Raw genomic sequence first — 27,302 nt, 5'->3', positions numbered from 1 at the left:
ACTGTTGGATCACTGGAAGAGCAGAGCCTGCAGTGCTCGGTGTTGGTTGGCAGGGGGCGCTGTTGGATCACTGGAGGAGCAGAGCCTGCAGTGCTCGGTGTTGGTCGGCAGGGGGCGCTGTTGGGCTCTGGTAGTCACCGTGTGGGAGCCCCGGATCATTGGAGAAGCCAAAATGGAGATTTCCTCCGCCCCCATCAAGGAGGGGAAGAGGAAGAAAGGGGAAAGAAAGGTGGTTTCTTTCCCACTAAACTCACGCTCTCCGCGGCTGGCTGTAGACAGGACTCCCCCTTTGTTCATCGGTGAGCACAAACTTTACGATGAAATCTGAGTAGATTTGGCTGGCGACAGAGCAGACCGTAGACCAACCGAGGCTGGAGAACAGACAGGTGACCAGGTTGAGAGCAAAACAGCCTCAGAGCTTTGCCAACACACCTTGCCCCAGTTAAGGCACAAAGTGAAGTGTTCTCCGTTTATAAGGAGAGGAGAAAAACTCTTCCCCCCTCCCTGTAGTTTTTAGATGGGCTATTAGCCGGGAATGCAGGTCTGCCAGCTAGGTTTTCTTGTATAGTCAATTACCCTTCCCCCTCCTCTTTCAACCTTCTTCTTTTATAGTGGGACAGGGGAAAGGAAAATTTCTGCTTCGATTTTTAGAACAAGTAAACCTATGACAGCATAACTGCAGTGTTTCAGCAGTCCCCATTATGGAAATGAAGAGCTTGCACAAGGTCACTGTATTCTCTTGCTGTACTAAAATTGGAGATTTTTTTTGCCAGGCTTCTACTTTCATCTTGAATGTTCTTTGGAAATTTGGTATCAGGGAATAGTTGTCTTCATCTTCTAGGCTACAGAAATGTAGCCTAGACAGGCAGCATTAGAAGGGCATCAGCTGTGTCTTCAACTTTCCCAGCACCAAAAAAACTTTGAAACAGATCTTAATTTCTAAGTGGTATAGTATGAAAGTGGAAAATGGTTTCATCACTGCTCTGGGTTTTGCTGATTGCCTGTCAGTGATTTTTGCTGCTGTTTTGATATCTGAATATTAAAGTTACCATGAGAGAGGCACATGGTGTCTTATCTACTTAGTTGTTCTTGCATGCTGATCTTAGTATTTGTAATGGCAAGGAGCCAAAACTTTCAGATTTCATTTGGTCTTTGCTTTCTACTGCAGCAAACAAGTGGGTGGCTCTGATGAAGTGTCATGTTTTTAAAACTTGAGTGGGCAGCCAAAGAACAAGATCCTAGGTATGCACATCAGAATAGATGATTTATATCCATAGCTATCTATCTATACATGAATAAAATTTAACCTGTTATCTTCTTGGGGTAAATTCAACCAAGGCAACCTGAGGATACAACTTGGAACTGAAAGACACTGCACTGGAGCTGTGCTGTCTCCAGTCGTGTCATTTAGCATTGGCTATTTCTGCAGGCTTCAAGAAAAGCTGTAAGCTTCCTGCCACAGGTAAAAACTAGATATACTGACAAGAGAACATTATACATCTAAACGCACAGTAGATTACTTACATTTGAATGAAGCGGTTTAATAGCCACCATTTCCCTTTCCTTCTGGCTTGCCTCCCTCCACACAAAAGTTAGTGGCAAAGCTTATAAAGTAAATAAGGCCAGAATTTTGTCACGACTTGCAGATGTATACTCATGCTATAGGGTTTCAAGAACAAAAAAATCTAAACCTTTCCCTTTTCTATATGAATTTTCACCTTCTAGAATTAGTCAGATGTAGCTTTCTCAGAAATCCCTGTTCAGTAGGAGAAAAAGGAATGTAATGTCTGCCTGCTGCTTAAATTTCTATAAGAATCTATTGCCTTTGACATTATATTTTATAGATATTTTTCATGTGCAACTCCTGTTCTTTAGCCCCTTCTTCCCCACTACTCCTACCCCAAAGGAGAGATTATACATAACTCTTCTGCAGCAATCCAACAAAAGATTACATGTTCACAGAACAGCTTAGCAAAGCTCTGTTCTAAATACTAGCTGTGGCCATGCCAGTAAAACGTGCTTTAAAACACTTCGTTAATAGTAGATGATGTCCTTAAATTTTAAGTTAGTCAGTTGTGCTTCACTTCAGTTGCATCTCATTAAATGATTTCATGGAATCAATCTTGCAAGGAAAGGGAGAGAGAGATCAGTTGAATTTTTGCAGAAGTAATTATCCTCTTTAAAAAGTTGCAAAAAGGAGAGATGGGGTGGATCAAGATCTCTATGCTGCTGTGAATCTGTGGTTCCTTTGAAATAGCTGGATAAGGAATCCAGCTACTTCAGTTTAATCAACTTTTATTGGATTATTCAATATTTCAGATTGATGTATTTCTTTAGAAAACTGTACCTGGATTGAGGGTAGAAAAGAAGCCAAACAACTGAATGTACAATACTTAGAATTTCCAACAGATGGCACTTTATAGCAAGGAATCTTTATTGTCTACCGGAAAAGAGCAAAAGATGGCTGTGTGCACTGACATCCTAAAGTCTGCAAGAGAAAAAACGTAATATCCTTAAATCTGAGAGTAGAGTTCTATAAAACTGAAGGAACAAAGAGGGAATCTATAGCCAAACAAAACCACTCAAGTAACATTCTATCTCAGATATTAATCACACTGACATGTTCTTCTCAAAGGCGGAATATTCCCATCTTCTTTACTTCTCACTTACAGCTAAACTGAAAGACAGCAAAGAAAATATGACAATCAGACTGTGGTTATTACTGCATACAAGCTCAGAAGAAAACAGAGAATACTTTCAATAATATGACTTAGAAAGTCCAGTCTTGTGGAAAGCTTCACAGGCATTTTGATATCTAAAGCTACACAGAAGATTTTTAGAACCACTTATGATCTAAACAAGAAAGGCCTGGAAGCATTTCAGCCTCTGAGTTACAACCCAAATTACAACCCAATTTACACTTTTGTCTGTCAATATTATCTAAGTAGAAGGTGCTTACTTACGAGATTCACAAAAGGCAAACTGAGAATGACAACATTTAAAAAAATCTATGGGAGCTAAAAGTTATCTTCAGCTACCTGAACAATAGTTCAACAGACAAAGTCAGTCTTCTTGGATATGCACAGAGAAAGGACAAAATGATGTGATCAGATGTGATGATGACATTTCAACAGGATGCAGGGTGTCCTCTTTCTATTAAAGATCCGAGAAACATGTCTTGGTCTGAATCCTCTCACTGAACTAAGTAGTTTAATTTTAAAGTCACCTATGTTTCAGATGTAGAATCTGCTTAGTGGGCAAGCTTTTCATTTTTTAAGTTAATTTATATAGGACTAAGCAGCCAAAATCAAGCAGCACTTGCTATGCTAGACAAAATAAAAGGAACGTGTAATTTGTAAATGCTGTGAGAGTTTACAGATAAGATATTACCATCTAACAGTATTCACTAATGTTTAAATTATTCATGCCAACATGTAGAAAATATAGCTACATACATGTACAGTATTTCCAAATCTAAGTGGCATGCAAAAAAATTCTCAGACTTCTTAGCTATATCCTTAAGGTGATGTATGTCAAGGGAGAGTGGAGGGTTTAGACAAACTTATTTAAAAAAAAAACCCTGCTGCTGATTACGAGGTGCAAAAAGGACTCCCTTGCTTTCTAAAGTCCTTCTCGAAGAAGGGCTGAGGTGTGCCTGAAACCTCTCTTAGCCTTGGACTGTGTCAACAGTTTAAATTTAAGGAATTATAGAGATGTGATTAAAACAGTTTGTTCTGCAAGTTTTTAATAATGGCAAAATGGATATATTTATATAAAATGAATTATCTATTATCACAAATGAACAGACAAGTGAACAGAAGAAAGATCATAATCAGAATTATACACTACACAATATAAAAGCTAAAAATCTCCTATTAGGGTATCATAAAAGCTGTAACAAAGCAATTATATTAAACCAATTGCATCAAAGCTAACAAAAGAAACAATCATTAAGAAGAGATTGGTAGAGATGAGATAGCACATAGATCTTTTAACCCCTAGGGATTAACCAGGAAGAGGCATCCCTGCTTCAGGGAGAAGCTCCACACTTCAAGGAAGTGTGTGGAAGAGTCTGCCAAATGAAAGGTGGACCGGGCTTTTATAGTTGTGCCAGACTATATAACCATATACTCTGGTAGTCACAGATTACAGGCAAGCAGACTAGCTTATCTGTCAAATTCTGCTTCAGAAAAGCAGGATTCAAAATCTGGTGAACCAGGCTGGTTTTAGCATAATTCAATACCAAGACAGCACCTGGCACCAGCGGTTGAACTTGCATGATAGCTTGAGTGATGGTTTGCATTGCATGCATTCTCTGATCAGATTCTAGGCCTTATCAGGGTGGGCTATCCTACTACAACAGGACAAACCATCATTTGTAGGCACTCAAGTCTATCAAAAGATTTTATACTGAACATTATGTGTTCCAGAAACTTTTCCTGAAATTCATAAAACCTTTTCTAAATCTATCCTCTGTACCTAAGTATCACTAGAAACTCCACACTGAATTTGAAGCCAAGATGTCTGTAATACAGATGAAGTTCTCACTTTGGCACCAGGCTAGGGAAAACATCAAGCATAGGAAGATAGAGGAAAGGGTAGTGTTATACTTGCAGTGCAAGTACTGGGCCACCAAAATCCATGAAAGCTACGTTTCTCTCTGTTCCTGAAGGAGGCATTTTTTCTGCTGATTTTAATTGAAAATTTAGGCACATAAGAATGTCATTCAGCAGTCAAGAAACAAAAAAGTAGCAGTGAAAATGCAGCAGAAATGCAGCAACTACCAGAACCCAAAAGATTTCAAGCCAGGTATTGGCCTTATCAGGCTTTAGAGCTCTCATGAAAACACAGTTGTAATTTTAGCATATTTTTCCACTGTCATTGGTAGCAATAGATTTATCTCTTGCACAGATGAAAAACTCCATACCCAGATGAATTGAAACATGAGCTGTTCATTCATTTAGAATCAACTGAGCCACATACTTTACTGTTGATTTTAAGACTGATTGATGACTTTGGTGTCAAGGAAAGCCTTACTAATCTGATATTAAAAAACTCTGCTCAGAATGGTGTATTTAACAGTAGATCTGAGACAGAGAGAGATAGAAAGAAATAGAAAAAGGGTGGCGAGGGCAAGAAGAGAATGAGAGAGAGAAAAATAGAAAATGTATCAGCACTCCATGTAATCGGGTAGCATCCCATAGGTCCCATTTTTCTGGTCTTCTTGGTGGTGAGAGGGATACCTTGGGGGTCTTTGATTGTTTCTGACCCTTTCTCAGCTGCCTCTCATGTGAATGCCCCATGTGTACATTGTCATCCTGGGGGGGGGTGGTTTAATCTGTTTTGTGTGGAGAGATTTTGCCATCACACTCCGCAAACCCTCCTCCTCTGCCACCCACTGAGCTCAGCTAGGTCAGATTCCCTGAGCCTTGTTTACTTCTCCTCAGACCTGAGATGATTAGACAATAGTCTTACCTCAAGCTTCCCTTCACAGTCCAAATTCCAGTCAAGAAGCATATTGAGGAAGAGGGGGTGATTTCAGTGGTTGCAGACAGGCAGTTGCTTCCTTGCAGCTTGACAAAAAGGCTTTCTATGATTTTGACAATGTTTAAGATATTAATAACATCTCAGTCCATCACAGCTGCTTCCAGTCTTCTCCTATTACTTCTTTCATGTCTAAATCCTTGAAAAATTCCAGACAATGACTGCAAAGCGAGTAGAAATAAACAAAAAAAAGTCATAAGTCTTGTAAACATGTCTTTAACAAAAGACAGTATTCTCAATACGCTCAATTCATCTTTATTTTATGGTTTTCTTGGACAGGAATGTAACCGGCATTTCATGTGTTCATTTTCCAAAATTTGAGTTTATAAATAAAAAACACTACTGTGTTTCTGAAAACCTTGTACTGTAAAGCACGGGGCAAAATCCTCAGCTATGAAGAAGTATCGCCCAGCAGAAAGTGAAGTTAACAAAGTGCTTGCCTTTTAAACTCCCTCAGCTTGTGCTGCCTGGAACCGCTGTCAGAGAAAGAGCAATGACATCTTGCTTTATGACATATCCGCACTCCAGTGGAGCCAAAATTTACAAGTCTTGACCAACTTACAGAGGAAAGGAAGACTGGATGGGATAATGAAGCTAGTAAATATATTTTTTTCATAAGACTAGAAACCTCATTTTCTTTTAAATACTAAGAATTTTTTCTTTAGGCTATCATACAGAAACAATAGAAGGAAGGTATCAAAGCCAATTGCTAATAAATACTTACATTAAAAAACCACCAAACAGTAAATAGAACATCTGACACCACATTAATCATTTAAAAAGGTGAATGGAACTCTCGTATTAGGAGGTAATTTGTAAGAGTAAAGACAAACTAAGAATAATGAAAGCAGCAAGGAACAGCCTCTTCGCATAATCGCATCTGCTACCAAGGTCTGAAAAATACAAGGGTTTTTTTTGAAAGCAATACTGTAAAAAGAATCCCTTCTTGAAATTATTACAGGCTATTACAGAGAAATAAAAATATCTATTTCTCACAGAACACTGCTAATGTATTTTATTAGCAATAGCTTAGAATTTTTAAAAATAAATAGCTGCAGAACCTAAGTTTGTCTTAAAAAAAAGGTAACAAAGAGTAATTTATCTATGATTTACCTTACTTGTTGTGCTGGTTTAAGAGTTAACCAGCAGGGGGAATGAACTCAACTCAAAGGAGAGATTATAAGTCAGAATAACAATTTATTAAAATAATACAATAAGTACAATCATACAAACAAACAATTGGTCTCAACCCACAAAAACTCAAATGTATAACCCAGTACCCTGGGGCCTGAACAAAGGGGTGTTCCTTGGGCCCCGCTTGAGTCCAAAGTAAAGGGAGAGGGGAAGAACCTGCTGGTGGGAGAGCTGCTGCAGTCTGGCCAAAAGTGGTGATCGCAGTCCAGTGATGGTCTAAGTCTGGTTGAGAGCAATGAACTCCAGCCTTCCTCTGGATCCCACGAGTGGGTCGAAAAATGTTCCAAGACTCCAAGATTATATATCCTCCAGTTCAGGCAGGAATGTTCAGTGCTCCCCTCAGGGCGGGGAGTTCCACAAAGGGTGTGAGGACAAAAGCATCCTCCTATCTCTCAGGCCTCTTAACACCTAGTTTATAGCCTGAGGAGTCTTCCACATATATATATATATTACAAGCATTAGAACTAGAAGTGTAAATTAACATTTGTGACTTTTTCAGAGTGCTATACTTACGGACAAAGGTCAACTCCTAAAGAGTGCTCAGTTCTGTCACTTGGAAAAATGCTTCTATAACTAAAAGAAAACCCAAAACCAGGCTGTCAGTATTTTATATTAACTACTTTGTAATGTCCTGAGATCTTCATATCTCATTAAAACCATTCTGTTTTCATGATTTTCATGCCAGAGTTTGACTTGCTTGTGTACATGCTACTGACAGTTTTCTAACTATTCAAAATGCTGTGCTATAATTCTAACTTCAGGATCTTTTATTTTTCATGCCTCTTATCACAAAATGTGTTATAAAGTACTGTACTAATTTTATTAACTTTACCAACTCCAGCTTTGAAAACACTCACCTTGATATAGGAGAAAAATAAGGCAAATCTAGTAAGATTAGCTCTCCCTGGAGTAAGAAATGCATAAGCATACAGTTATTTCATCCTGTATGCTTGCTGTGAACAAAGCTGGCCAAGGCAGAGTAATCCTACTCAATCATACTCTCAAGCAGGCACTCCAGGTAGAGCACTTAAGTGCATAAGTCTTGTGTTTGCTGGTAGCCTGAGGATTCAGAGCATCAGACACTTACAGCAGAGCACACCCCCCAAAACTATGACTGCTAAATTTCAGAAACAGTGAGAAAACATTTAGCTCTGAAATGGTTATTCCCTGTAGATGGGTGATATTTTGGACAGAGGATTACTGACCAGGTATACCTGAAAGCCATCTATTACAGAATCATAGAATATGATGAGTTGGAAAGGATTCACAAGGATTATTCAGTCCAGCTCTTGTCCCTGCACCAGACCGTTCCCAAGAGTCAAACCATGTGCCCAAGAGTATTGTCCAAATGCTTCTTGAACTCTACCAGGCTTGGTGCTGTGACTTCCCTAGAGAGCCTGTTCCAGCACCCAACCACCCTCTGGGTGAAGAACCTTTTTCTAATATCTAACCCAAACCTTCTCTGACACAACTTCAGGCCTCAGTTACTACAGTTGAATCACATTTCAGGAACACAAAGTAGAACTACAGTGGTGTTTCTCACATAAAATTACAATGGTAATTGTAATTATTAGAAACCTTTAGTTAGAATTATGATTAAATATGACTGATATATTTATTTTTACATAAGCCTATTATAATAATATCAAAGAGGTGCTAATACTGTTTCAGTAGAGTTTTAATCAGAATAGCTCAATAATTAGGAAGTAGAGAACTTCTGGAAACATTCAATTCTTGCATTACTCAAAGCAATGAGTAAAAGTGACAAGAAAAGGAGAAAAAACAACATTACTATAGAATTTTCTCCATTACATTTGGGTACAATTTTGAATTGTATTTTTTGAGCTGCAACTTCTGTGTTTTACACCTTCCTATTCCTCAAAGAAACTTTGGAAAAGCAATTAAAACACTTTACTTCTTAAAGTAGAAGTAGAATCTATCTTTAGGATTTCACTTCTACTTAGTTCCTGCAAAGGAATTTATAGATATATGCCACAAAACTATTTTGATATTCAAATATGTCAATCCTCTGATAGTCCACAAGTTATATCAGTTACCCAAAAACTAAGTTTGAGTGCATATACTGTTGACAAGATCAGGAAGAGTCAACTTGAACATCACTGAAGTCAATTCAGCTCAATGAGTGACCCAATACATTCGCTTCTTTTCCCAGTTGTCTGAATTGTTGCACTACTACAGACCTACAACTCATGGTTAGCAGTGCCAGTGATGAAAATCAATTCGCTACCTACAAAAAGTGCATCACTCCTGAGTCAATCTGGAGTAGTTTTCATATGAATATAGCAGGAGGCTTATAGTTACTTGCGGAGCTGTTTAAGGGTAAGGCAATGATTACAACTGCATTCTTTCCCAGTATTCTTTCACAGATTCCTCAGGATATAGCAGAAAGGAAAATTTTTACTTTACATTTTAGGTCTGACCTGTAAAAGCAGTACTGTGACCAAAGAAACTGGATTAGATATCATACAGACACAACTGTTAGATCAGTTTGAAAAAACAACCATTAATGACTGTTAAATAAAAACTAGGCATATTAACTTCAGAGAAACATCAGTGTCCACAGAAATCAGATCTATTTGCAGTAGAACAGTTACATTTACCCTCATAGTCCCACAGCCTATCAAAAGGTTTCCCTGGCTCTCCAAGTGGTGCTTGAGGGTCATTACAGAAGGGACCATGAACCTTCATTAGCAGTCCTGCATTGTCTGGCCTCAGCTGAATCATAACCAGGTTATGGCTCACAGGTAAACCATCCCATGTGTGTTTAATTCTAAATTCCATATACTACATAAATGAGAAAAGAAAGTTCTGTCAAAGAAGATCTCATGCTTACCCAGGAAAAAAAGATACGCTTTCGTATAAAGCAAAAAAATAATATTTTTGACATCCAAACTGAAATAGATTAGCTTTGTAAAACCACTAAATAAAAAGTTACATGAAGGCTGCTTCTCATAGGTTTTTATACCTGCAGGGCTACAAATCACTCTGAAGTCTTATCAGGCTTAAGGCTTTTCAATCAAGCATCTAAACCTTCCAAACCCACTAGAAATATTTATCAAGAGAACAGATAAACAAAACAGTCTCCATCTCATGGTCTTAGAAGATTTGGTAACACGAGAAAAATAGATTGAGAAAAACCTTTAACAAATGTTCGAGATACAAGAAAATGAAGCAATTAGCTAAAGCTTTTCTTTGCAGTCATTGCAAACCAGACAAACTAAGGGATTTCACAGAAAACTGCAAGCACATCTTGTTAAACACACTGAATGTTTGCAGAGCAGTCAGAATAGAGGATACTGCAATGAACAGCTGATGTTACTTAGAAATAACTGTACAAGCCTTAAGAATAGCCTCAATCTATCTAATAAGCAAAAGAACCAGTGGTACCCAGTTTACAACCATTTTATGGCCTGTTACTCCTACTCTTCTCAGTATTATGAGTTCATGCCCATCTCTACAAAAAGTATCCTTGACTTGTTTCCTTACTCATCTCCCAGCCATAGGAGAGAACTGGCAGTGGGTAGCTTGACTGAGAATTATGCACATGCTGTCAAATCCTGTGACTAGAGAGGTGCTGGCTCTGTAGCTAAATTGTAACCACATTCCTTTCAGTTGGAAGCACTAGACTGGGTTACTTTATCTTTACTCAGATACCCATTTTCTTGGGAATCACAGACCTTGGTCACAGCAGCGTTACATCTCACCAGCAAGGAGACAGGTACTGTCATTGCCTCATGTTTCACCTTACCAAGGGGATTTGCCTCTTCCATCCCAAACTGACGGCAAAAAGGGTAGAAACAAGCAGGAAGGAATAAACACTCTGTTTATTAGTTGCTTCCAGGGGGAAAGTTGGAAACTGAGTCAGAAACAGCAGCTTTTACAGTATTTAAGATTTCATTACTTGAATCACAGAATCAATTAGGTTGGACAACTGTTACTGGAGGTTTTTAAGGAAATGGATGTGGCACTTAGTGCCATGGTCTAGTTGACATGGTGGTGGTTTGCTCATAGGTTAGACTCGATCTCAGAGGTCTTTTCCAACCTAATTGATTCTGGGACTGCCATCCCTAGTGTAGCTTAAGACTGTGCCCTCTCGTCCACTCACTGACTGCCTGGGAGAAGAGGCCGATCCCCACTTGGCTACAACCTCCAACAGGTGGAGCGGGCCCCACGTCGCTCCCGCTTTCGGTTCCCGCCTCTGCTACTCTAGCCACAAACTAATTTCCCGAAGGGGAGTTTAACGCGTGAGCTACCACCTTTAACCCACAAACTCCTCAAGCGAAGTTTTAACGAGGGATTTCTTACACCTTCAGACACCCCGCCGCTGCGGCTCCCGAAAAGAAGCCCGGCTTCACATGGAAACCGAAAGCCTCTACCACCACTCTCCCCCACAGCCGTAGAGCCCCGCCCTGTCTGGGCTCCACGTGACCGAGGCCGTCGCTGAGGGCGGAGCGGAGGCGCTGGCTGACCGGAGTTGTCCTGTGCCGTTGTGAGGCTCCGCTGTCGGGTATGGAGGTGGCTGTGCTGGCACTGGGGCTGTTTTCCTCCCGGGGCTGAGGGTAGGGAGCGGAGGGACAGCTCCACTCTCCGGTCCCGCCCGAGCGCGTCCCTGGGTGAGGGGAGCCGGTCCCCGGCGCCCGCGAGTTGCCGCCTCCACCCATCCAGAACGGCTCTCGCCTTCCCTGCTCGCGAGCGGCTGGAATAAGTGACTTTTCCCCGGGTGTTTGACGAAGGGAACTCTGCGGTGGGAACGCGGGCACAGCCAGGTGAGCGTTGGTGGCAATGACAATTTATATTCTTCATCAAGTAACAGCGTGAATAATAGTTTTAGTTAACTAAACACTAGTAATTAAAAGCTGCTAATTACGGTAGTAGCCAAAACCACATGCGTTTCTGTGTCAATGCCTCGTTAGTTATGAAACCACGGCATTTCCTATGCTTGGCTTACACCTCAGAGGTAGAAAAAGCTCTCTTGCCGTTTACATACGAAATTTGCTTTACAGACTAAAATCACTATTTTTAGTTACACGATACAATTTTGGTAGTTTTAATATTTCTTAACATGACAATCAGACTACACCTTAGCAAAATACTGGCAAAAAGAAGTTGCTTCTGCACAGCTTATATTCCTGTAAATAGGAAATGGGTGAATGTGTTGTCCGAGGAACTGTCACTGTCCCTAATTAGTGTCACAGGAAGACTTTATAGGACAGTAGTAAGACAAGGTCACAGTACATGAAGTGCTATAGCTGTGCATTACTCAAACCTTAGAATCTGAATTGGTAGCAAGTTTCTTGTGATGGCTTTAGGTGGCCAAAGATGAAAGACCGGTTCTTGATTCCAAAGACGTCAGTAGCAGAAAAGTTTCTGTTTGAACCAAGAGTCATTCTGATTCAAAAATCTGTATGTTTATTGAACTTTGTGGGAGTGTTCATTATGCTGTTACATGAACAAATTGTAGTTTTTCAAACATTTGGAATTTTGCCTTTCCATATGTATTCACTTTTTCTGGCTCTACCTTCTTATTTTATAAATCTTTAGGCTCTAAATACAACTCAGACTAAATGAACTGTGAAGTGGTAAGAATTGCCTTTCCTATCAAAGATTTTTATTCTCTCTTAAAAATAATATTTATACATTTTTATTGGTGCCAAAAGACAAATTTGATGTTGTCCATCTGATGCCAGCTGAGCCCAAAGTTGTTTGAGGCCTACTCGGAGTCTGATATATGGATTGATGTTTCTCTTATTTCATGAATGTAAAAAAACACTGAATGTATGTAATACACCTAAAAAGAGATTCTCTAAGCTGTACTGTATTTAATGTTTTAGAATAAGTATATGTTGTGTTAAATATGTACCTGTAAAGAAGGTTCTTGGAGTGAAATTCTAGTCTCTGGCACTGATCAGTTTAAAAGCTGGGTTTTACCTGAATGCTTTTTGAAGTATTAACATCCAAAACTAAAAATAATAGTCCTCCATTATATTACATATTATTGTGGTGCACTGGAACTTTTACCAGAATATATTTAATGATTCAGGGTTGAAGATGAGTTTCTATAAGGGATGTGTAAAATTTGCCCCCTTTTGCACCTATGGCCTCTCATGTTTACATACTTTGGCTGGTAAGGGCAGCAACGTTCCCCTTCCTGTTCCTTACATTCTTTTACTGTTACCTCCTTTCTATTGCCTCTATCTTTTTCCTATACCCCCCTTTAGAAGATTAGAACTAGAAAAGAACCGTGGGATATATATCAAGAAAAATAGTCAAGAAGTTGTGTAAATCATTCTTCATTCCCCATTCCAGTTACAAAGGCGTTACTCAGATTCTTACAAAATAGAATAAAATATTTCATTTGGAAGAAACCTACAACTATCACCTAGTTGAACTGCCTGACCAGTTCAGGTCTGGCCAAAAGTTAAAGCATGTTCTTTAGTGTAGTGTCCAAATGCCTCTTAAACATTGAGAGTTTTAGGGCCTCAACCTCCTCTCTAGGGAGTTTGTTCCTGTGTTTGGCTGCCATCTCAGGAAAGAAGTGCTTCCTAATGTCCAGTCTAAACCTTCCCTGGCGCAGCTTAGAACTGCTCCCAGGCACTCTATCACTGGATACCAGGGAGAAGAGCTCAGCACCTCCCTCTGCATTTCCTCTCCTCAGGAAGCAGTGAAAAGCAGTGAGGTTGCTCTTCAGCCTCCTTTCCTTCAAACTAGACAAACCCAGAATCCAGCTAATTGAATCTGATACACAATGCGATTTGTTGCCCTTAGACCTTGCAAATCATGAAGATATGTATGTGTTTGTGTGTTTTCTAGGCAGAAACTTCATTTTTTAGAATTTCTTAAAACAGAAGGAATATGAAAGGAATGGAATTCATTATTATTACAGTCTCTGTAGGCTTTTTCAAATCCTATTTTCTTTTAAACAATTGTGCTGAATAGAAGAATTTTAGAAACATTTTTTTGCCCTCAAAGCACTATACTGTTAAACATATTTCTGACTGGCAGTCACATTTATGTAATAATGTGTGATGTTGTAACCATGATTCTCAAACTTGGTATTTTTTAAATCTGAGGCCAAATATGGCACTTAGACACTATGAAGCAGATGAGATTTATTTTAAGAGTTATTGCTGAGCAGGTATATGAACTCAGGAATGGAAGTAGTAAGAATTTTTGCAATGAGGTTTTGCAACAAACAACATAGAGCACAGCTCACTTCAACATGGCCTGGCCCTGCTTTGGGTCTGTCACACAACTCAAGTTGCTTATTGTTTTTCCAAGCAGAAACAGCCGAACAAAACTGTCCTAACAGTGAATTATGGTATTTTTGGTGCATTTTCAAAAGTTTTATCCCTGAAAGAACATTTGATTTGTAACTTTTTTATTTTTATAGACTTCTCTTTTCTAATAGATTGGTCTCATGCTGAGGTAACTTTTTGTGCTGGGTACCATAAACCTGTCTGAAACTCTGTGCAGAATTTAGGGCATCAGCACATTCCTGGTGCTAAGGTGCATGGAAATGGACTTAGCACTTAGACAAACTTATGATTGTTCTTTTAAGATTGAGGTGGTTCCCCTTCAGATGCAATTATGCTTTATATCACATAACTCCAGGAAAAAAAATAGTATTTTTACATATTGGGCCAGAACACTAGGGGTTTTAAACATAATCCTGAAAGTGATTCTGTAAGATATTGTGTACAATTACAGTACAGACAGTTTTGGGTTACATATAAAAGTTTAAAACTACATACAGTTATGTGCAAGTACTAATATGTGAATAATTCCATTACAGAAAAATGCCCTTGGTGGTGATGACCTATTAGGATCCAGGGTGATGGACCAAAGGAACCAAAGGTAACTGATTTCAAGTGATAAGTTGGAGTGCTACAATGGATTTGAATGCTCATAGAAGTGTAAATATCCAGGTACACTGGGTCTTATGTACAAGTGTTCAAAGGTCTGAGAACTTATGAATGGAGTCTGTAGAAGTGTTACTGTAGCAGTTGTGTTTAGATAGTAGTGTATTTATTCAGGAAATTAAATTACTGACTTTGCTTCCACAATCTTGAACATAAAGGATGAGAGATGAATGAAGGAATTCTCTACTCTGAATTGTAAGATAATAAACAAAAGTTCTGGTAGGATTGCACTGATCCAGGTAACCCAGCAGTTACCTAACTGCTGTCTGTTGAGGTCAAGTGGATGTTTTTAAAAATGTTTATTTGACAGTCTTACACTAACAGTTGCCCATCAGGAAATGGTTTCATAATCACTGTAATTTCATGTTACAAAAATAACCTAGCCTTTCTTGTTAACTTTTAAGGCATTATTACTCTAGACAAATATAGAATTTTCAGAGAATTACTTTCAATTATGAAAATATTGTGAAGGAAAAAGTATAGAAGTAGAATTACAGTATTTTACATTGTCTTATAGACTACCTTACTGTTGTATGTGAAAACAGCAATAAAGTCTAGTCTTTTAACATTTGGAATTCTATGTATGAAATATTAATGTTGTATTAATGGTCATTTATAGTGTCCCATGTTCTAGTTCTGTTATACAGAACTCATGCTGTTAATGATCATAGTTTAAAAGTAGTAATTAAATTTGTTCATTAGATTCTGGGGAATGTCAAGCTTGGAACTCAAGAAAAGTGACTGTTCCGTTCTGGTCTCTAGATTAAGAATTCTTTAAAAATAGTTAATTATCAGAATGTTTCAACATTTACAAAACTTATTCTAAGCATGTTTTTCAACTTTATAGCGTGTCAACTCTAGTCACTGAGTATGATAAACACTTGGAGGAAATGAAAGAACAGCTGCAGCTTTATCAGGTATGGACATTCCTAACATTTCAGACTGTGTATTGTTAGTAGTCTTAATATCTAGGCCACTAGTTTTTGTCATGCTCCACAAACCTGCTGGACTGCAGTCTGCCTCAAGCAGATGAATGGAGAGCTTTCTGTGAAAAGATTGGGACATTGTCCAAATTGCAACAGTTTACTGTTTGGAGAAGCAATGTGGTGAAATGAAACATGCACACTTTATTTCTCTAGATGCTCTGATATGGTTGCAGGCATATTTCTAGGTAACATTGAGACAAGGTAGCTGTTTCCCTCTTTCCTTCCAGGTCTGATCTGATGCAGTCCAACTCAGTCCTGCAAGTATGGAATACACCCAGCCTTCTTCATTCTCGTTATATTTCTTTAAATGTGTATTATCATGGAGACTGAAGTGGAAGGGAACTGTCCTCCATTCTGTCACAGAAAATGAAACTTTTTAATGCTTTGTAACATGACTGAAAAATGAAGTGATATGTTTAAAACCTGTGGCATACAGAAAGCAATTTTTTACTTGTGACGCAGAAATTATACAGTGGTTTTGGTTTAACACACTGAATTTGTTTGATCTGTCCATCATAAAGATTTTGCAAATAAAGTCTTCAAGCTTGGCTGATTTTAGAAGGCAGCAGAAGCAATAAGGTTTTGTTGCACTAGTTAACGGAACAGCCAGTTTGATTAACGTTAACTGAAGTTTCTCCTCAGTTTCCTAAACTTTTCTCAAATGCTTATGGCATGAAAGATGAGAGGCATCCACTGTGCCCCTAAAAGAACTCGAGTTAATTAAAAATCAAACTGTAAGACTGATAAGAATTTCAGAAGGTTAAGTTTAATGCCTGAAATAACATCTGAATGCTGAGGTATAACAGGACTTTGCAGCTGCTAAATTTAAGTGGCATCCCTTAAAAAAGAAATTGACTTTAATTTACTGTATTATGCTGAATTAAGTTGTCTATCCTTTACAGTATCACTCAGAAATAAAAGATGAAAGAATTGCCAGAGTTTGTGTAACTTAAATGAATGCTTACTCTTGTATGTGTTGGTGTCAGGTACAAATGAGTGAGATGAGGCTAAAATTGGAAGAAGTCACCAAGGAAAATGAAAGGTAAATAATTGCACTGCCGTGTTACTACTGCTCTTTCTCTTGATTTTTGAACATTTAAAAGCCTTTTTTTCTAGAACCTTGAAATCTTTGAAATCTTCAACTACTAAGTAGATTCAGGATCTTAATGTTAGAGTCTTAAAATGCTAAATACAGATTACAGCACCAGGTATAGGAGATTTAACCATATCACTAGAAGAACTAGATATGAAACTATTTCAAACTGTCTTTTGTGTTTATAGAATGTAACTTAATAGATTTAAATTTGACTAAGAAGTAATATGTATAGATGGAAGGCACGGTATATTTCAGTTGTTAAAAAAATACCTGTTAAAGAAATACTTTCCTGAACTTAGTTCTTTGAATTTCAGGCTGCATGCAGAGTTGAAAGAGGTTCTTGAGAAGCAACTGGAGGCTTTTCCTTTCATGCATCTGGAGACTGATATTCCTTCAGATGAGGGCGTAGTGAGAAACCTTCAAGAACAACTACGACTGGCAAAGCAAGTGTGTGAGATGAAAGATTTATACTGTTTTATTTCTCTTGTTGTGCCTTCACAGATTAGGGAAAACTGTTTTATTTCTTGATTCAGAATTCATTTTTTCAGAGTTCTTGGAAACTGTTTCAAGGCCCTCTTGACATGGAATTTGAAGACCTGAAGGAACTTCTTTCCTAGATTCATAGAAGAATTTTTTAATGTTAATTTGTGCCAGTAATTTTATTTAATTGACTTGATCTGTATGTTGAATTCATGACGAGCAACTTAATGATATATTTTGTTCAATTCACGTTCTTTTAGTAGTTTGTCAGTTTAATCAAAACCACTATAATGTCCTATGAGGAGGCCAAGTATATGTGAGATATAGAAAATAATATTTAAATCTGAAAATACAATCAAATTTTGTTCAGCTTATTACAATGATCTATCAATCCGGTTGTGTATGATTAAATTGAAGTTAATTTGATTGCTGAATTTGGTATTTGAATATTATCTATACTGTAGGCCTACCTTAAAACCTGTGAAAGTTTGAGTTCTTCAAAAAAAAAAGCAGAGAACTTGTGATTCACTTGTAAGTGGAATTTGAAATTCTAAGCATGTTTTCCTTCATCTGAATTTGCTCTGTGTATTTAAAATGTGAGCAGAAAAACGTATAGGGAGTGGCATTTCTTCAAAATAGGAGTTCTCTCTTTTTAGAGAATGATAGATGAAGATAAATATGCTATAATAGAATATTTTTACAAGGTATTGTTCTGTAACTTAGGAAAAAGAACAAGCAGTTGAGCTCTGGCAGACGTTGTTACAGGAACATGATCGACTTCAGCAGCAGTACCAGGAACGCCTGACTGAAACGCAGATTCACGTAACTGAAAGGAAAAGGCAGAATGTAATTTTCATTTATATTTTTGTTAATTTTTTTGTGTGCCTTCCTGTGCAAGTTTGGAGTTGGCTTCCTGCCAAATCTCCGAAACTCAACAACAGGGTCTCCTTCCCAGAGAGGGAAGGAAAAAAAAACGAAAGACCAGGCAGCCAAAGTTCTAGCCAAAATATATATATATATTATGTATAAAACAGAGATATACAATGAGAATTATATATATGAATCTATGACCCCAAATAGCTTCCCGAAGTCGAAGGGAGGAGGGGGGAAGGGAGAAGGGAAAAGGATAAAATAGGGTGAAAAGGGACAAATAATAAAACAGATCTACACAATCTAAAAACCCAGCAAAGCTGAAGGATTGGCAAGAGCTCACCACTTCCCTTGAAAGAAAGCAGTACGTCTGGACACGGCCCAGCACTCCCCCCTCACGCGTGGTCGATAACAGCAGTTACTGTAGGCCTCAGCTCCAGATAAACCAGGCCCAGACAGGGACCACCGTTCTCCAACCTCACCGGAAGAGAAGAGAGCGAACTCTCTTATCAATGCCTTATTTATACCCTGGGTTACGTAAAGGAATAGCATGGAATACTTCCTTGGTCACCTTCCCAGTTCCTTCCTGGTTACAAACTGGTTTCCAGGAAGGCCTAGACTGAAACCATCACACTTCCTATACTGTAGAGATTCTGGATCTATGTGTAGTCAAACTGAAGTGAGTAGGTTCTGACAGTACTTTTATGATTTGGTTATTAAAATTATTAGAGATGCGTCTGCCTGAATTAAGGTACAAATGAGACCAGATGCCCAAGTCAGTAGTATGGGTTTTATTTAATGGTAAATGTGAGACAGAGAGATAGAAGGAAATAGGAAAAGGAGTTGGGGGAAGAAAGAAAATGACAGAGATTAAAATAGAAAATGTATCACTGCTCCATGTAAACTGTTGGTGTCTTATCAGTCCGGTTCTTCTGGTCTTCTTGGTGATGAGGGTCCCACAAAACATAGAGTCCAGTGGATTAATATATGTTCAGGAGATGCTAGGCACCTCCCCTGGGGGTGGGGGGGGAAGCTTTGCAATCTCTTGCGACAGGCTCTGAGTTTGTTGCCTCACTTGGATCACATGCAGTCCTTTAGTGGTGGAAGGCCTCAGGAATGAGTTGCGGGGGCGCTTTGGGGATCTGATAGTTTATGACCTCTTCTCAGCTGCCTCTCACATGAATGTTCCATGTGTACATGACTTTCCCGGGGCAGTTACTCCTTTGGTTTGATGTGGAGAGATTTAAGAAAGCACCATCACACACCCAAAACTCTTCTCCTCCACCAGCTCCTGGGCCTTGTTTATTTCTCCTCAGACCTGAGATGATTAGACAGTAGTCTTACCTCAAATCCCCAGTCACAGTCCAAAGTCCAGTCAGGTTTTAGTGGTCTCAAACAGGCAGTTGCTTCTTTGTTCGACAAAAAGTCTTTCTGTGATTTTGACAATGCTTAAGACATTACCGACATTTCAGTCCATCATGAGTACTGTTAACTATTTTCTATAATAGTCATCTAAAGTTGAGTGGTCAGATGTGGTCACTGATTCATCAACTAAATGCACTATTACAATTGGAAAAGTTCTTTATTCCAAAAATACGGGCAGAAACATTGGGGAGTGCACTGAGTCTGAGTACATATGTATGTATATGTATACATGCACAAGATATGCATGCGCATATAAATAATTATGTATTTGAACTGCATGGTTGGAAATCTTTAGTAGAGTAAAACATCTGAAAAAGTTTCCAGAGATTTCTGAAGTCTCAAGTGAAAGTCTTTCATCTGTTCTCCTGTGTTTGAATAGTGGGAAAAGTAGTTTCCATTCCCTGTTGCTATTCAGTAAGGAAGCATTTGTAAACAGATGAAAAATGAAGTTGACCAGTATTTGTGTAATGTTAGCTTGTTTCTTTTCTGCTGTGTCTGGGGAAGGCCTTTCAGGAAATCTTAGAAAAGCTCTTCTGCTCTGATGAGCTATATAAAGATGCTCAGTGTGTGAAGAACTAATAGAAACTTTATGCCTGTATGTACCTTGCTACATGTATTTCTATGTCTGTAAAGAGAAGCTACAAATTTTTAGTATTTCCTTTCTATTTTCAAGTGCACTTGATTTAAGGGCACAGTTACCTCAGAAATATTTTTTTACAGATTTTGGGGTTTTTTTCCATATTAAGTTCACCTTAGCAATGTGATCTTTTCTGAGAAACAGGATAAATATCCGTATAGCTACTGAGCTCTGTCAAGTTTCATAATTATTTCAAGGAATGAGGACTCTTATCTTTGTGTAGTTCCAGCTTTCTGCTCTTATTTCTTCTATTAAGTTATTTCTTGTGTTGTATTGTTAGTTACTGGTAACCCACATAGTAGATTATAGAGATCCATTGGTAGCTGTTGAAGGGTTTACGGCTGTCAGGTTCCGCTTTTCCTTAGTAACTAAATTTTTGGTGGATTTTAATGCCGTTGGAACAAGAGTGAGGTTAATCAGCCTTTTATTCTTAAATGCTATTGGTCACCCAGTGAAAACACTTTTTAGTTGAATAAACTTTTATTTTAGGGTTGCTTTTATAAAATAGCTGTCAGAGGTAAATAGAAATAGTTAAGACCAACTATAATTAGAACTGACAAAAAGAAAAGAGAGGATATCATAAGGATTGGATACAGTAGGCAAATGAGTTGCAGGAATAGGGTTCTGGCATATACTTGACCTTGAGACTGTTAGATGAATGCAGCACAATTAATAGATATTTCAGCTCAGGGACTTCAGTTCTTTCTGTGCTCTGAAGGCACTTCGCATGCTGCAGATGATTTTTCTGTGTTACGCTAGTTTTCTTAGGATGACAGATTTCACATTCAGGGACTCAGGCTTAATTGAGCCATTTTTTCTATGGACTCAAGACATCCTATATGGCAAAGAGCAAATTAAACACGTCTGTACAAGCATTTTTTTAATTAATGGGTACATGTGTGTTACTGTGCTTAGCAAAAATGCTTGTAGTAGCATCATAGTTTGTGTGGCTCTTTATAGGCACTGCTCATGTGTGCTTTCATATTTTGAGAGTAAGTGCGTTATGAGTTTTGGAAGGAGACAGTTTGTAACTGAGTGACAATTAGATACATTGTTCAGTAGTATATCTAATTTTCTGAATTATGAGGTCAACAGCTAAAAGCAATCTAATTAAAATCTACAAAGGCATACTGAATTTCCTGCTACATGTAGAGTTTTTTTGAAAATATTTTCAGTTGACTATGAAATTTTCTAATTATTTACTTTTTATTATGATGATGATTATAAGAAGCTTTGAATTCTTGTTTTAGGATCAACTGACTAGCTTTCAGCAGTTGACTCGGCAACTACACAAAGCCAATGAGAAAATAGAGTTGGTAAGTAAAACCTTCTGAACAGTGAGCTAGTAATTTTTTTTTTCCTCAGAGTATAAAACAAAAGCAAAAAGGCCTTCGTAAATATCTGGTTGAAAAAGAAATCGTGCCACTGAAATTCGCAAACTTCTCCAGGGACTAGACAAAAATCAGTTAGTGATGGCTTTATTCCTAAACTACAAACACCACGTCAGTGTAGTTGAGAGGTTACCAAAGGCATGTCATGGGATAAAGCAGCATGCCCTTTTTTTCAGCTAACAAACTGAAAAATAGAAAGTGAAGAGACAGAGTAATTAATCAGGTTTTTTATTGAGATAAACCAGCTGTGTTTCCTAGATGTGCTCAGGTTGGAGCTGTTTAGTATATTTATGTGTGTTCTAGAAATGAGATTCAGTATTAAGGCAACAGCGTTCACTGCTGATGTTAAAATATTTAAAGTAGTGAAAACTGAAGTAAACTGCAGAAATTTGTAAAAAGATCTCGTGATGTTGATTATCTGATGTAATTTTATCAGACATTTTATCGGTATCATAAAACCAAAGTAATACATGTGGGTGAGAGGGGCTTTCACTTTGGGTATTCCATGATGGTCTTGAAATTAACTTACCATTCAGAACAGGTATTTTAGAAGTAGGAAGTGTTTGAAAACAATTCTTAGGAACAGTCAAAAAAGCAAGAAGAATATTAGCAATTAATAAGAGAGGGGAGAAAAAGGAGAATATTGTGCATTTTGAATGCTGTCTGCTGTTACGGTCATCTTTAATATCTCAATGTAAGATATATGTAAGCTCTAGAAAAGGCTAGTAGGGTAGCAAAAATATGAAATTATTCTCAAATAGGAAGACAGTTGAAGGAGAATGACACCTCCAGCACTGGCTTGCATACAAAAGAATGAAGGAGGAGCAATTTCTCATTGTTCCTTGTCCCTAAAACACAGGAATTTTTTGCAGCATTTGTGGTCTGCTTGTGGTACTAAGTGTCACAAGGGATTCTAGGCACCTAAACTATATGGAAGTGCAGATGACAGGTCTGAGCTACTACAGTTTTTGTCTCGTGAAGTTGTTCTATTACTAAAATATGGACAAAGAAGGGAAGGAACATCACTCTGCTTTTGCCTTTCTAAAATACTCTACATAAATCTTGGTACTTGAAGACCAGCCATAGTGTTAAATAGACCTTATTGGCTATTTTTGTTATATAATATTCTGTAGAAATGTCCTATAAAAATTCTGAATACATAACATTTTCAATACTATAAGGAACATGTTACAAATATTTCCTTATTTTGCAGACCAATCAACAGTTTCTGAGAACTGTGACAGAACAGAATGTGGAACTAGAGCAGCTACGACAAAAACTGAGGTATAAACCAGGCAATTAAAAACATATTAAATATCTTTTCTATAGCTTTTCCTAGCCTGCTGCTCTATCATGGGCCTTGTTTGTACTGCTAATTTCATTCTAATAGTTACAATGGTTCCAGTTAATGCCTCTGAAGCTTGTTAGACATGTGTGCATCATTAGTGTTAGGGTAATGCATTTCCAGTTAGTGTTGTTTGGTTTAGCTTTTCCCTGAAATGTTCAAGATTTGACCTTTGATTTAAAAGGAACAAAGTGTCAGTATCATAGCACAGTTGCCTCTGAAGAGAGGTTTTCATTACAATACAGTTTGCTCAAAATCCAATTACATGGTTGCTCATTACAGTTCTGAAATCTGAACGTTCAAACAAGCTTCAAGTTTTAATGCTTTTAGTAAAATTTACATTAATTTATCAGTAAAGAGCTCTAAACCATACATTCTATGGAAGTTAGAGGTAAGAATACTGTTAATTACATTCCTGGAGTATATCAAGGAAAATGTGGAACAATATCTGTGACACAGTTTCATGATTATTTGTGTTTACAGCCAAAATCTATTCAATGCTAGTTTACCATGTCTGTTCTCTCTTTAAATTAGTGATGTTTGAGGTCAACATCCAAATTTAATTTCAGTACAGTCAATTTGTGGACTGAGAATAGAAAAAGAAATGGAGTCATTATCCAATGATTTATTTTCTTTTATAGCAGTACCTAAAGCATTAAATAAGCTTTTTAAAATGAAATTTTCAATTTATAAACTTAAAATGTATAATGTACTTAAACTTTGTTTTAAACATTGTTTATTTTTATGTTTTCTTTGTACAATACCTTTAGGACCAGAATCTAGTTACAAATGCTGATTTACTTCAGTCACTGAAGATGAGTTTTTATGCGGGATTTACTTCTTAGCACCTCTCATTTTTATTATCCAGGATTTTTCCATGGAAAAACTATTTTCCAGAGTAGTATGTTTTGAAGAAGGAAAATGTTGTGATAAGCAATCAAAGATTAATGGGGTATACAGTGTATCTAGTAAAATAATATGTTTCCAAACTCAATCATCACTTGCAATTTGTTTGTGTGTGTCACTGTTTAATTCTTCAAGGGAATGAACGCTATTTTTTTAAATTTCTTTCCTTGCAGAACATATAAATACTGTTTTGGTATCTCATTAATCTATAAATCTTTGGTCTTGCATTGATATGCTTAAATTGACTCATGTAATTAGTGAGGACAAGATTTAGTTTATTTATGCATTTCTACCACTCAATGGTTTTGATCAAAAACAAAACAGCAAAAAACCAACAACCAAAACCAAACCAACAAAAACTTTAAAATCATTCAGGTTATGGTTGAGCAGTTGAGTGTTTTTGTCAGAATTACTGATAATCATGATTTCCTTTGGTCTCATCTCTGTTTCATTTTTTAAAGGGAGACCCTTTTTAAGTTCGATCCTTGGACTTACCTGAAATTCTTTAATGATACCACTTTGATCAAATAATTTAGAATAGGGCATGACAACCAAAATGGCCAAACTCTTTGATTCACAGTTATGAAAACACACAAGGATTTGTAAGACTGTCTATTCTACTCTCTAGCAGAAAGTAGAAAGGAGAAGTGTATGTTTTTTGCTTATACTACAGCTTCAGGAAGAAGGTATATTATAAGGTGACTTACTGAAAGCTGGTGGATTATCTTGCTCTGAACTTCTATTCCCACATGCCCAAATATGTATGTGTATTTTTGATTAGTTGCTGTTTTATAACCAGTGAAATTGTGAGTTAATTTAGCCTTTCATTAAACATCCACAGGGCTGGATTAGTCATTGTCCTCACTTCAGAATGTTAGGTTTCTGATTTAGTATGTTCCAGGTGGGCAAGACTGCTCAACACATTTGTCTTGAGTGTTTTCGTAACTGTTTAGTTTGTCTGGCGATGATCATGAGCAACCTTTGAAATTGTTACTTCCCAATAGTATTTTCGGTTTGGGTAAAGAGGCTCCCAGATGAACTTCGCGTCTCTAATTACAGGTGCTGATTACGCTATATTCCTCTCAGATCAGCTAAAAGTCCTTGCAACCCTAGAAACAGTACTATGTCTTACTCCCAGAGTTAATGACAGCAGCTCTACCTACCCCTAAAGTAAGTGCTGCAGTGGTTCTCCAAGAAGTCTGGAATATTTTCACTGGTTGCTTCTCTAACATGAAGTTACATAGACATAGGTCACATGGATTATGTAGCATCTAGCACAGACAATTCTAATCCTTTGGGATGTTTTTAATAGATTTACATGATTTATGGTGATTGAGTAGTAAGTCTGGAATGGAAAAAGAGATTTAAAAAAAACCAACTTGTGTATTAGAGAATTAAGGTTTGACTTAGGTTTGTGTGGACTAGACAAAACACACAAACTAAGAAACTTGGCATTACTAGGGCATATATCCGCATTTCAGAATCTTAAAGCTTGTAAACAGAGATAACTTGCCAAGATTATGTTAAATATGCATTGTACAATAAAGAATAAAAGCTACATCTTTGAAATCAATTTGTTGCCTGTAAAATTTACACCTCTGCATTTGATCTGAATCTGAATTTGGTCATTAAAATGCATTTTTAATACTTAAGCAGTTCTCATTTTTATGGCCTTTTTATGTTTTTTCTTATTTTTCCCTTCTTATGCTGCCTTTTGAGTTTTTATTTTGTTTTACAACACCTTTTAAATATTTTGGGGAAGCAATTTAATGACCTCCTGAATTTAACAGTACTTTTTGTAGGAGAAAGATGCATGACTCAGGTGGAGTAAGATCAAAGTTTTGAACCTGCAATGAAGACCTGTGTTTGGGAATAATGTTTTTATTGTAGTTTTTTCTCTTTAAAAAAATTGTACTCAATTTAACTTTCCCAATTAATTAGGCTGAAATAAAGCATTCACTCTAAAATTGCTTGGATTATGTATACTTTGCTTAAGGTTTTCATGTAGGTATAATATGCTTGTCTTTTATGCTGTTAATTCAAAAATTTTATTTCTATAAGAAATTCTTACTTGAAGTTGATTGTTAAAAGTATTAAGTAGTTTTCTAGCTTCTTTCATGACTGTTAATGCTCCAGTTTGTGTTAACTTTATCAACGGTCAGTCACTGGTCTTTAGATTTAGCCTAATATGCAGCCTGAATAATTGGGTTACACTTAAGGTGAAGGGCAAGTCAGAGGAGTAGGAGGATTGCTGATGAAGAACCACTAGTCATCATGAACTTGATTCATTAACTGGTTTATTTTTTTCCTCTTTCAGCTCGTAAAAACTATTCAAATTACAAAGCACATAATTTAAATTCTTTAGCAGTGTTTAATGATTTTTTTTTAATTCCTAGTCCTATTACTTTAAAAAGTCAAATCTAATTCTGTAAAAGAGTTCTCTGTTAGGTATCTGTGGTTAATTATACTTAAGCTTTTGAATCACCTAAAGTTTTTGATTGCCTAGTCCTTCCAAATATTTAATCAATGCATACACCTTCCTTTTAAGCTGACTTTGAGAATTCATTTCCACAGGACTTTGGAATTTAGTATTCCTTTCTTACCGTACTACATAGTAAGAAGGAAAAGGGGGAAACCTCTTCTGCCCTGTAAGAACAGTATTATGAAATCTGACTGCCCTTCACAGCTATTTCAACAAAGTTGTAATGGAGCCATTTTTTTCCTCTATAATAATTGTTTTCTTTATATACAGGCAAGCCAAAATAGATGGGCAGGCAACAAATGCTAAGCTTGAGGAAATGACCAAATTGAGAGAGAAGCTTCACAGCCAATTGGAGAGAAAGGTATTCTAGAGAAAGGAATAATTTCTGTTGCAACTGAATGGCCAGTCACTTTCTGAATGCCGATGTTAAATTATTTGCAAGTTGCTATTTAGTTTGTTTTATGTGAGTATATCTTTATTTTGTTTAGGGAAGCTCAGATCCTGTCATGGAGAATACATTTATTCTTTCTAGGAAGAAGACATGATAGCTGCTCGGGAAAGAGAAACAGCATCTGAGAAACGCTTGCAGCAAATGCAATCTAGTTTAAAACAATTAGAAACCAGGTAAAGATAACTCATTGGGTGTTACTAACAGGATACTTGCAAAAATTATGCCTTGATTCTGCAAAAAGAGAGTGGTTGTTTTATGACAAACACGTTAGAAGGTAACAAAGCACTGCTGCTTGCGAAGGCAGCCCGAGTGTCGCTAAAGTGCTCGCTGTGGATATTTAGAGCTGTGCTCTTCATTGAACCAGCAGCACTTGTGAACTTCGAGATTTTTTTGAGGATCACTCTGAGGCTCTCTTGCCCTTTCTAATGCTTACCGGTACAATCATAGGAATTTCTGAGCTGTTTTTTTCTTCTAATAGTCTAGCTGCAACTTCGTTGCCCACATCAAATTATTCCATTTCCTCCACAGAGGAAAACTTTATTTCTTTTGGGGCTC

General features: G+C 37.4%; 1 protein-coding gene across 6 annotated transcripts in view; it reads left to right on the top strand.

The window, feature by feature from the left end:
- Positions 1-11,206: 11,206 nt before the first annotated feature.
- SCLT1 (sodium channel and clathrin linker 1) overlaps positions 11,207-27,302 on the top strand; it is a 35,949-nt gene continuing 19,853 nt past the window's right edge. For 3 of the 6 annotated variants that reach the window (XR_001922205.2, XR_001922206.2, XM_018084648.2), the window contains exons 1-10: positions 11,207-11,525; positions 14,552-14,613; positions 15,526-15,595; positions 16,651-16,706; positions 17,075-17,207; positions 17,964-18,086; positions 21,423-21,488; positions 22,777-22,847; positions 26,567-26,657; positions 26,829-26,920. Coding sequence is in view for 4 of the 6 variants with exons in the window: in XM_018084648.2 (XP_017940137.1) it covers positions 14,594-14,613; positions 15,526-15,595; positions 16,651-16,706; positions 17,075-17,207; positions 17,964-18,086; positions 21,423-21,488; positions 22,777-22,847; positions 26,567-26,657; positions 26,829-26,920 (722 nt within the window). In the remaining 2 variants the exon portion in view is untranslated. Of the gene's footprint in view, positions 11,526-14,551; positions 14,685-15,525; positions 15,596-16,650; positions 16,707-17,074; positions 17,208-17,963; positions 18,087-21,422; positions 21,489-22,776; positions 22,848-26,566; positions 26,658-26,828; positions 26,921-27,302 lie in introns of those variants that run through there. The other 3 variants (XM_018084646.2, XM_018084649.2, XM_018084647.1) reach the window with 3 other exon arrangements.

The sequence above is a fragment of the Manacus vitellinus genome, unplaced genomic scaffold (genome assembly GCF_001715985.3).
Source record: "Manacus vitellinus isolate BGI_N305 unplaced genomic scaffold, ASM171598v3 scaffold_73_pilon, whole genome shotgun sequence".
Taxonomy (NCBI): domain Eukaryota; kingdom Metazoa; phylum Chordata; class Aves; order Passeriformes; family Pipridae; genus Manacus; species Manacus vitellinus.
This window is presented reverse-complemented; position numbering and strand designations above follow the sequence as displayed.